Source organism: Schistocerca cancellata, chromosome 3 (genome assembly GCF_023864275.1).
Source record: "Schistocerca cancellata isolate TAMUIC-IGC-003103 chromosome 3, iqSchCanc2.1, whole genome shotgun sequence".
Taxonomy (NCBI): domain Eukaryota; kingdom Metazoa; phylum Arthropoda; class Insecta; order Orthoptera; family Acrididae; genus Schistocerca; species Schistocerca cancellata.
The window spans coordinates 715450605-715462736 of record NC_064628.1 but is presented as its reverse complement, the minus strand read 5'-3'; the positions used below and the strand labels follow the sequence as shown (position 1 = coordinate 715462736).

At 40.7% G+C, this 12132-nt stretch overlaps 1 protein-coding gene across 1 annotated transcript; it reads right to left on the bottom strand.

Annotated features, from left to right (window-relative positions):
* Positions 1-876: 876 nt before the first annotated feature.
* On the bottom strand, positions 877-1814 carry LOC126175719 (uncharacterized). Its single transcript, XM_049922653.1, has 2 exons — positions 1353-1814; positions 877-1275 (listed from the first exon to the last, which is right to left on the bottom strand). Exons 1-2 carry the CDS (start codon positions 1683-1685, stop codon positions 1057-1059), a joined length of 552 nt encoding a protein of 183 aa, XP_049778610.1. The 5' UTR covers positions 1686-1814; the 3' UTR covers positions 877-1056.
* Positions 1815-12132: the final 10318 nt, after the last annotated feature.

The following is a 12132-nucleotide window of genomic DNA, read 5'->3' as shown; positions in this document are numbered from 1 at the left end:
TAGAAGTATGTTACCTCCCAGCAAAATGCAGTCACTGTGACAAGTGAAAGTACAATGTCACATTTAAGTTCCTGCAACCCCTCACATAAAATGCTACATAAATGTCTTTTGTGGTGAGATCTTGATGCAAGATATTCCCACTTCTTGCCTGCTTATCATATGCAGCTCTGAATGGCATCTCTCATCAGCAGTATCCTGCAGGATATGCAGGACAGCAGTCACTAATTTGTTTATCACAAAACATAAAATGAAGTAACAAAAATTCTTTTTTTTTTTCAGCATAAACAACAGTTGTGATCACATCTCCTACTAGTTTCCTTCTCTTGACACTAGCACTTTCAAGACTGTTCCATTTTTCTCAGTATGGAAATAAACTATGTCTCTGCCAATACCAAATGATGCTATGTAACCACAGACTAAATTTGGGACAAGGATAATGATGACTAAGTTTCTGGGGGCACTGCTTAAGATTCATGTCTCCGTAGATGAACTAGCTGTGTTGAAGATTTTTAATACCAGTGAATAATACCTCCCTGATTTGAAATGAATTAGCCTATCCACATCTACCACAGAGATGAAAGTAAGGCACTGTCTAAAACTCACTATAATGTTGTATTTTCACAATTGTCAATATCTTATTTGTACTGTTCTTGAGCTCTCTCTCATGATTCAATATACAGCTATTTTCACTCAATAAGTTTTAAAATATTCTTTTCATGAATTTACAAATACTTTTGAACTGCCAGCTTCTTACTGCAATGTAATTTGTACATGTTGTGACATTGATGAGGGCAAATTGATCTAATACCTCATCACTTAACGCTAGAGTTCAGAATTCAATTTTTCTAGTACCCCCCCCCCCCTCTCGCTCTCTCTCTCTCTCTCTCTCTCTAGCACACACACACACACACACAACTGTTGAAACAATAAATCAACTGTGCACTTTTGCACAACGATGGAAAACAAATTGACGCACAATGAAGATTAACAGCGAAACAAAAGCTGACAACGGCGTCAACTCTCACAAAACACTTTCTGAGCGAATCTTGCTTGTTTTCATGATGATGCATCGTCGGATGACGTGCTGCTTTGGTTTCCCTGGGAGTCGCCCATGTAATCTGAATCACTCATGGTAAGTACGGTGCTAGCACCTGAATTTCTACTGTTCTTTAACTTTTTCTCGAGGTTTGACCACGGGTCTTCAACCATAGAATGGTTGACGTATAGGGATATATCATCTGAGTAACTCGTACTGCTAGAATTTCCATGACCTCCCTGAAAAAGAAAAATAGCCATGAGATTTTTGTTTCGTTACATTAAAACTGAATTGTCAATATAATCGACAGACTTACTCTACTACGCCTATTAAAAGAGAACTTCTGCGGCCTATTTACAGTGTACGGGCTGCAACTAGAATTGAAACCCGAATTAGCAGGGCTATTACTACTGCGACGGGACCCCTTCCAGTTCCCCCTTCCCCTTTGACTAGGGTGCTTTATAGGACTACTATAACCAAGCGGTATAAAATCTCCTTGTGCCGAACTTGGCGAGCTACTAGATGGAGAACTAAGCTGACGGGGTGAAAACTGCCCTAATGGCTTTGCAAAGCTGTTGAAATTTAAACCAGTAGAACTTATTGATTCCCTAGGTCCTAGCGGTGAGCTATATGCTGCTTTACCACTCATTGTACTTCAACGGAAAGCGACGAATGTGAAACCACAACAGAAATATAAGTTTACAACAAAGTAAACACACAATTTCAGCACAACAGATTCACAACACAATCAATGCATTTACAGGGAAGATATACAGTATACACAGTACACACATAACGATGTAAGGACTAGGTAAAGAAACTGTCGATGGTCGAACTGCAGAGATTGCAGAAGGAAACCCTTTCCGACAAAGCACTACCTGTACACGCAGCCGCTAGGTATCCCCATTAAATTGTTAAATCGGACGATACAGATTTTTCGAAGAAGGAAAAAACGAACGATTTCAGAACAAGTGTAAAAAAACTGGCGAAAGTTCTGTATCTTTTGAAAACTGTAATCTCTTGAAAACTCGAGTCTGGTCAGAACACTCACAGGCAGATTAGAAAATGCATTGCGTTTTATTTTTACTTGAGCTTTACTCTCTCATTCAATTGTCTTTCAGAACAACTAATGAGATGCAGTACAAATGATTGAGTATAACAGCCGAACTTGGTATGTATCGTTCATAAAATCTGGTTTTCTAAGCAATTCAGGTATCTCTTGAATAATATTGAAATCACTTGCTCTGACATGCTACTATTACAGTTGATAAAAATTGTGAGTGATGCTTGTAAGTTCTCCTTAAATAGACACTCCAATATAGAGTAGCTAAAACCGAAAATCGCTGATTCCAAGGTACTTTATATGGATACATACAGTTTCAACTATTGGGTAAAAGGCTGTGATCCACATGAAGTAATAAGTTATAATCCCGAGGAATTCGACAACTCTGGCTACGTGGACGATAATTCTCACTGCATAATACACGCGAACAAGAAGGTTATCGACCTGATGAAAGATGAAGCGAATGGCTCGCAGATTGTGGAGTTTCCGGGGCTCATCCAAGACGTATGCCTATCGTATAGATGCAGGTACAACCCAAAGATAAACTATAGTGTGTTTAAAATTAGTTGCGACTTTTGACAGTTTATGAGTTTAGTGCCGAACGAGTGTCGAGTGGACGGAAGCGTACTTGCCAATGTGAGCTGGACGCATCAGTACACGAACATCAGGTAGCGCAAGCTGGCCGATCCGCAATTTTCTCAAAAAACTATCAGCTAAAAACATCTGATCCTCGCACATCTTATAGGTTAATTCGTCAGCTTCACGCCGAACTGCGTAACAATTCGTTAATACTCGTAGTAATTGTCATATTTCAAAATCAGGTAAACTACTACAAGAGATTCTTAATGTTTGCAGTGAAAAATTAAGGGCCACTATGAATCTGCGTTTCGTGCATGTTAGGCCCTATGTTGCTTCGTATGAAATGTAGAAAACATACTGAATTATTCTTTAAACTTGAAGGGATCTCTCCGCAGTCTCGAGAAAATGAAATGTATGTAAACCACTCCGTCATGAAAGCACGCGTCAGAGAAAAGACCAGAAAGAAATAGTCATAAATCACACGAACCTCACAAACCGTTCGAGGTATCGAAACATGATTTTCGCAAATGATAGCACACACAGAGTGTTTTGCCATATGATTAATATGCGAAACTTTCATATCCGCTGCGATAATCAAGGAACTACAGGTTTTTTCGATGCAAACGAGTATTGCCGAGGGTTTTGTGACAATGGAAGTGAAATAGTTACGCATTTATTTTGTTCTGAGAGTGGGCTGTTTCATGAACTGTTGACCTGACTTGCCCTCAGCTACTAGTTTGATAACACACTATTTGATCATTCTGTCACAATTTCAACTGCATTAGAATGTTAGTGAGATGAATATTTGTAAACTATGCTGTGTTTTGACAAAAGACGCAGATTTTAACACGGTAACACACACTTAGTGAATTAATCTCTCCTCAACTACCTTCTTGGTATGGCTGACAACTCGAGACCTGTCCTGTGGTGTAACATTTCCAATGGCTTCTTCTTTCAGCATTTTAACTTCACTGAACATGTTCTCAGTCGGATTTAAATTTGTTCAACTGTAGCTTAGATTAGATTAGATTTACTTTCATTCCAATTGATCCGTAGTGAGGAGGTCCTCCAGGATGTGGAACATGTCAGAAAAACAACAATACATGACAAATATTTACAACTAAAACAAATAAGCTAATGTACCATTCCACAGATCCCAAGTGGAATGATCGTCATTTTTTAATGAACACTAAGAGTCATTTTACAAATACTAATGCACTGAATTTAAAATAAAAAAGTTTTTTATTTATTTATAAGGTAATAAACATGTAATACAATTACTGTAATACTTATTTACAATGAACACATTACTGCACTGAAATTGTGCAGAAGTTATGTTGTACTTATATACAAATCAGTTGGTTTTACTAAGAAATTCATCAATGGAGTAGAAGGAGTCGGCCACCAATAAATCCTTTAGCCTTCTCTTAAACTGAATTTCATTGGTTGTTAAGCTTTTTATGGCTGCTGGCAAGTTATTGAAAATGTGTGTTCCTGAATAATGCACACCTTTTTGTACAAGACTAAGTGACTTTAAATCCTTGTGAAGATTATTCTTATTTCTAGTATTGATTCCATGAATTGAGCTGTTGGTTTGAAAAAGTGATATATTTTTAATGACAAATTTCATTAAGGAATAAATATATTGGGAAGCTGTAGTTAGTATCCCTAGTTCCCTAAACAGGCTTCTGCAGGATGTTCTTGAGTTCACACCACATATAATTCTTACTGCACATTTTTGTGCCCAGAAAACTTTAGCTTGGCTTGATGAATTACCCCAAAAAATAATCCCACATGACATTATGGAATGAAAGTAAGCATAGTATGCCAGCTTTTTCATTTTTATATCCCCTATATCTGACAAAATTCGCATTGCAAACAGAGATTTGTTAAGACGCTTCAGCAGTTCTGTGGTGTGCTCCTCCCAGTTGAATTTATTATCAAGCTGTAATCCCAAGAATTTAACACTGTCCACTTCTTCTATCTTCTTGTCATCGTATGTTAGACATATACTCTTGGGACACCCCTTACAAGTTCTGAACTGCATGTAGTGTGTTTTTTCAAAGTTTAGTGACAAAGAATTGGCTAGGAACCAGTGATTAATGTCCACAAATATTTTATTGGCTGATCTTTCTAAGACTACACTTGATTTGCTATTTATTGCAATGTTTGTATCATTGGCAAACAAAACAAACTTGGCATCTGGTAATGTTACTGATGAAAGGTCATTGATATACACAAGAAAAAGTAAGGGCCCCAAAATGGAACCTTGTGGGACCCCACATGTAATTAGTTCCCAGTTGGATGATGCCTGATAGCTTGATACATGTCTCTTTCCTAATAACACTCTTTGTTTCCTGCCAGAGATATAAGATTTGAACCATTTTGCAGCATTTCCTGTTACACTATAATATTCTAGTTTACTTAAAAGGATATTGTGATTTACACAGTCAAATGCCTTTGACAGATCACAAAATATACCAGTTGCCTGCAATTTTTTGTCTAATGAATTAAGCACATTTTCACTGTAAGTGAAGATAGCCTTCTCAATATCAGAACCTTTTAGAAATCCAAACTGTGACTTTGATAGTATGTTATTTGAGTTAAGATGGTTATAAAGACGACTGTACATTACTTTTTCGAAAATTTTTGAGAATGCTGGCAACAGTGAAATTGGACGGAAATTTGATGCTATTTCTTTATCTCCCTTCTTAAACAGTGGCTTAACTTCAGCATATTTCAGCCATTCAGGAAATATTCCACTGATAAATGATGGGTTACACAGATAGCTTAATATGTTACTTAGCTCAGAATCACATTCTTTAATTAACTTTGTTGATATTTCATCATACCCACTAGATGTTTTTGATTTTAAAGATTTTATGATGGACATTATTTCTGTTGGGGTAGTGAGGGTCAAATTCATATTATGGAAGTTACTTGAAATGTCTGGTCTAAGGTAATCCATAGCAGCATCTACCGAACCTGACAACCCCATCTTTTCAGTAACAGTTATAAAATGTTTGTTAAAAAGTTCTGCAACACTGTACACATCTGTCACCAATGTATCATTTACTCTTAATGCTATTTGTTCCTCTTCATGTCTGGTTCTACCGGTCTCCTCCTTCACTATATCCCATATTGTCTTTATTTTGTTATCTGATATGACTATCTTTTCCTTGTAATATATTTGCTTTGACATCCAAATTACAGTCTTTAATATTTTGCAGTATTTCTTATAATGTGCTATAGCATCAACATTGGAAATGTTTCGGATTGACAGATACAGTTTTCTTTTTGTTTTACAAGCTACCCCTATTCCTCGAGTAATCCATGGCTTCTTTGTAGACTTTGCTCTTACCTTGGTAAGTTTTGGGGGAAAGCAGTGTTCAAATAAGGTAAGCACTTTATTAGCAAAAATGTTATATTTTTCATTCATGCCATGAGCACTGTAAACATCAGTCCAGTGAATGTCTCCGAGGAGTGTCCTAAAATAATCAATTTTTGGCTTACTGATTACCCTCTTGAGCTCAGATTTAACAGATTTTATATCCTGTTCAGTATTAACATTTAACAGAAGGAACTGCATGTCATGGTCTGAGAGGCCATTGACTATTGGTTTTGTAATATAATTTTGTTCATTGGACTTTTCTATAAAGATATTATCAATGGCTGTGAGCAAGTGGCTATCCTAGTGGGGAACTTTACTGTGGGAATTAAGTTGAATGATAGTGTTACTAACTCAAATAAGTTCTTATTGGGAGAGTCTTTAAGGAAATCTACATTGAAATCACCAGCAACCACTATTTCTTTGTTTTTGGTTGTTAAATGGGCCAGTACAGCTTCAAGGTGGTTTACAAACAGATTAAAGTTACCTCCAGGTGCTCTTTATACACTTAATATTATGAAAGATTTTTTGTGGAAATCTAATTCTTTTGCACATGCTTCCATATGCTGTTCTAGGCAAAATTTATGAGTATCTATGTTCTTAAATTTATGACAGTTCCTGATGAATGTGGCAACTCCTCCTTTCTCCATTTCTGATCTACAAAAGTGAGATGCTAACCTAAACCCTGTAACACTTAAAAGTTCTATACCAGTGGTCACATGATGTTCAGAGAGGCAGATTATGTCAGCTGGGTTTGAAGACTCTAATTCATCTATGCAGATAGTTAATTCATTAATTTTATTTCTCAGGTGAGCATTTCTTTGGACTCAGAACCAATATCCGCTTTGATCCACTGCATTGTTGTAGCTTTTCCATCACAATAGAGTGATATGGCGCAATGTCTATTATTGTCGAATTTGGAGGAATATTTTGAAACAGAACATTATTTTCAGTCAGTGATGTGTTCCTGAACGTCCGCTTTTATTGTGAATCTTGTTTTTTCAGACGTGCTGTACTGTTACTATTGCTGCAGCGTCAACACAAAACACTCGTTCACAATATCTGACGGCTGTAGAACACTTCAACGCCAGAAAATATCTCTTACAACGAGAGCTAATGAACTTACATGCCTCTAATGTGCGACACCACGTCGTACTGTTTACCCACGGAGTGATGGGGCGCTTTACCGGTACCAGCAGAACTGCTGGCGGCGTGGCAGGGAAAGTCAGCTAGCTATTGGTGTTAACGAGGCAACGGCGTCACGTCCCCGCTGCTGAGACATACGACAAAGGCCGCAACTAATTTTAAACGCACTATAAGGGTGTGCAGTGAGCGACCTCGTAGACTGTTACTATTGATGACTACTAGGAAAGCCTGTGTCATTCCATCGGTGTGTGTGTGTGTGTGTGTGTGTGTGTGTGTGTGTGTGTGTTTGCAAATTGTATATATCATTATTATGTGTACTATGTACACGTTTTTTGCACTCTATGTTTGCTTGTATGTATATTTTATGTGTGAGTATGAATGCGTGTATGAGTGGTTCATTCTTCCTCACCTGCTGCTGTTAGCCTCCATACAGTGTAAATATTCTATATTTAAAAAAAATCCACAGTAGTCGTATTTGTGTGACGTATTACAATATTCTGATACTTTATGTAAATATTGTATATAAAATCATTCTCCTCCTCTCTTAGTATTAATATGATATATCTCCACACATTAGCAATCAGATACTGCTAGACATGTACACAAAATAATTATGTGTATTAGTATGATACATCTCTGAAAATAATCTCTTTTTGTGAAAAGAATGTTTTTTAAGTTTGTGAAACAATTTTGAAAACTGTATTGCTAATGCTAATAAACCATAACTTAATTTGTTGCATCAGTGTATTTAGAAAAGGCCTCGATCCGTATAATTTTAGCTCGAGCACTGCCTCTCTACACATAGCGACAATTGATGCCTTCTGCTATAACATGTTAATGTTACTGTATTTTAGGAACTAAAAGAGCACTTTTCTATTCGAAAAAATGTCTCCAAAATTCAGGTGCATCTCACACTTGAAATGTCCAGTGACTGATTTAAAATTCCCTTCAGTCTTAAAAATGACCATATACATGATGCCACAGGAAATGCATCTCCGTCTGGCAACATTGGATTCAGCTGGCAGCAGTAGTGGACTGATGCAATACACATAAGTTGCGGTGATTCACAAGCCCGCTAACACTGCCTCTCTCCCGCCCCGCCGTCACAACCCCAGAACATTGTCTAGCATGTGACCCCCTCATTGCAGTATACTGCAGTATGGACACAAACAAAACATGTTCATACGATGCAGGCTATAAATTGAAAGTAATAGCATATGCATAAGAACATGGAAACAGAGCATCTGAGCGGTGTTTCGGCCCTCCACAAACAGAAAAAGCTATATCAGGATTGATGGGCTACTAAGGAGCAACTGAAAAAAATGAGGAAGACTAAATGTGCAAACAGAGGACTGACTGCATAATGGTCGAAACTAAAAGATGGCGCATTGAAATAGATTCAAGGACACTATCAAAATGGCACTGGAATTTTTTGTATCCCACCTGGAAAGCGGCGCGTGGGTCTGCTCCTGTAAACTGAAGGGTAGGCCGAATGTAGGAAGTGAGTAGGAGCAGTAAAAGGTGAAATGCTTTGGTACTGCGTACTGGTTATAGCTCTTTTACTGGTGTATGAACATACACAACTGATAATACTTAACTTTGGCTGAGATGAGCACATAGGTGTGAAGCTGTACATCAATCAAATCTAACAGCTACTAGTAGTTGGACAAATTATCACTGAAGTAACAAAGTCTGTAATGGCTCACCCCCTATGAAGTAGAAACCATGTTGCTTGGTCGTCTACTCAGAATCAGGTGGGGAGAATCTGGAGCGGCGCTTGTAGAGCTGCACAGAGGGCGCTGCCATCAATGTTTTAGTGCCAACGTAAGAACTTTTACCTACACTGTGGCATCGTAGCTATCGATACCACACCCCCTTCCCCCTGAAACAGCGCACTGTCGTTGAGTAGGGCTTTCAACGGCGGATGGAGGGACCCAGGGGCGGCGCAACTGAGGAGGCGGGCATGCCGGGGCGTGCTGCCCACCAGCGACCCCGAATTGCTTGCGAGGGGCCGAGGAAAATGCCCCATGAAAAACCTGCCCAGGCTGCACACTGCCACTGAGTATGCTCTGGTGAGGAGGCAGAGCAACAAACTCCGTGGGCAGCGGTGGTGTGACGGCAGCCTCAGTGTCCATTGGTTCCAGCACCGTGGAGGTACACAGCGGTGACGACAGCAGCGACCAGAAGTGGGCCATGGCGGCGGCGAGAGGCGCCCATCCGGTGCAGGTGACCGGACCGGCAGTGGTGCCGATAACAGGAGCGCTCGCGGCGGGGGCCCGAGCGGCGAAGACACCATTGGTGGAGTCATGGGCTGAGGAGGCGGAAGCCGCGAAGCCTCCAATTCTACAATGAAATTTTTGCTCGACAGCGGAGTGTGCGCTGATATGAAACTTCCTGGCAGATTAAAACTGTGTGCCGGAACGAGACTCTAACTCGGGACCTTTGCCTTTTGCGGGCAAGTGCTCTACCGACTCAGCTACCCAAGCACGACTCACGCCCTGTCCTCACAGCTTTAATTCCGCCAGTACCTCATCTCCTACCTTCCAAACTTCACAGAAGCTCTCCTGCGAAGTCTCGGTCCAGCACACAGTTTTAATCGGCCAGGAAGTTTCATATCAGCGCACACTCCGCTGTAAAGTGAAAATTTCATTCTAGAAACATCCCCCAGGCTGTGGCTAAGCCATGTCTCTGCAATATCCTTTCTTCCAGGAGTGCTAGTTCTGTAAGGTTCGCAGGAGAGCTTCTGTGAAGTTTGGAAGGTAGGAGACGAGGTACTGGCGGAATTAAAGCTGTGAGGACGGGGCGTGAGTTGTGCTTGGGTAGCTCAGTCGGTAGAGCACTTGCCCGTGAAAGACAAAGGTCCTGAGGTCGAGTCTCGGTCCGGCACACAGTTTTAACCTGCCAGGAAGCTTCCTACAATTCTGCTAGAAAACAACCAGTGGCAGAAAACCGAGGACGGCACAAATCGAATTGATTCCGGTGTTGCTTGACAGTGCTGGAGGAGCCAGAAATGACAAATAAGACGCGGCCAAGATGGGCGAAGAATGCGCCCCTTTTCCCAGTGCTGCCTGTCAGAGAAAACGCGATAGAACACCTAATCAAGCGGTGCTAAGCGAGAACGAGGTGAAGCGGCGGGAGCGCACGGCGGTGGGTGCAAAAGCTGCAGGAGTGACCAATGTTTGCGACCATGTAGCAATTCCGCTGGGGAACGGGTGCCGTGCGGCTGGGAGCGATATGAAGCAATGAAAGTCCAGAGTGCACACTCGTGAGAGTGCGTGGCGCGCAAATTGGTCATCTGCGACTTAAACGTACGCACAAAGCGCTCAACCTCGCTGTACAACTGAGGGTGGAACGGGGCTGATGTCAGATGGCGAATGCCATTAGCAGCACAGAATGCTTCAAACTCGGAGGACACAAATTGGGGGCCATTGTCGGAGACAATAACTTCAGGAAGGACCTCAATGCAGAAAATAGATGTCAAAGCCCAAACAGTACTGGCAGATGTAGTAGACGACATAGGCACAACAAAAAGGAAGTTTCTGTACGCATCAGTAACTATCAACCAGTGGGTGTCCCAGAAAGGACCTGCAAAATCAACATGAATGCACAGCAAAGGTGCAATAGGAGATGGCCACACAAAGAAGCGCTGGTGGGGAGCAAATCGATGCTCCGCGCAAGAGCGAAAATTAGCAAGCAAATTCTCAGTTTGTTTATCAATGCCAACCCAAGTGCAGTGATGACGCACTTATTGCTTCATCTGCACTATACTCCAATGACCAGCGTGCAGCACCCGGAGGATTTCCGACTGCATCGAACGAGGTACAACCACATGAGACTGATCATTGTCAGTTCATAACAAGATAACACCTTGGTGTACAGACAAGTTGTGACGTTGTGCAAAGTAATGCCGTACAAGTGGATCACTAATCTGGATAGCAGATGGAGGCCACTGAGTACGAATATACTGCAAAAGACTCTGCAAAGAAGCAATGGTGGCTGTCGTGGAAGCAATGCGACAAAAATCCACTGGAAAACCATCAGTTAATTCCTTATCTTGTGAATCAATAAACATGCATGACAATTTGGAAGAATCAAATACTGCATCAGGACTGATAGGTATACGAGACAAAGCAGACAGCATTGCCATGCTGGGCCGTAGGCCAAAACAAAATTTCATAATTGTACTTAGACAAGAACAAAGACCCACGTTGCAACTTTTGTGCAGTACGGGCCAGAATCGGCTTTGACGGGGGGAACAACGATGTCAAAGGCTTATGATCAGTTACCAAATCGAACTTGTAACCGTACAAAGAATCATGAAACTTTGTCACTCCATATACAATAGTTAAAGCTTCTTTCTCAATTTGAGAATAGTTTTGCTGGGCAGAAGTGTGTAACTTAGGTGCAGAAGTGACCGGACGATCGACAGAATTAATGCGGTGTGAGAGAACCACTCCAATGCCGTGAGAAGATGCATCGACAGCCAAAACAACTGGTTTGGAGCGATCGAAAGGAATCAAACAGTGATCACTCAACAAAGCAGATTTGAGCGTGTGGAAAGCAGCATCACATTCCAAACAAAAGGAACGTTTTTATGCTGAAGGCGATGCAAAGGCACTGCAATCTGTGCTGCATTTGGTATAAACCGAATATAATATGTAAATTTTTCCAACATAGACAAAAGTTCTTTCAAGTTCTTGGGTGTTGGCAAGTCTCTAATCACACTGAGATGTGACGGCGAGGGGAGGATACCCTGTCCGTTAATCATATGTCCTAAATACTGAATCTCAGTTTTTAAAAATTTGCACGTGTTTCTGTTACACTTTAGTCCTGCCTGCAAAAGTACCATAAATAAGGCATGCAAATTCTACAAATGTTTGTCAGGGGTGCGACCTGAGACAACTATATCGTCCAGATAAT

Bases quoted from the DNA above. Each gene is read 5' to 3' on its own strand.
- LOC126175719 (XM_049922653.1), bottom strand. From the start codon at position 1,685: ATGAGTGGTAAAGCAGCATATAGCTCACCGCTAGGACCTAGGGAATCA. The intron at 1,276-1,352 runs GTAAGTCTGTCG...TTTCTTTTTCAG, and splicing joins CTTTTAATAGGCGTAGTAGA to GGAGGTCATGGAAATTCTAG.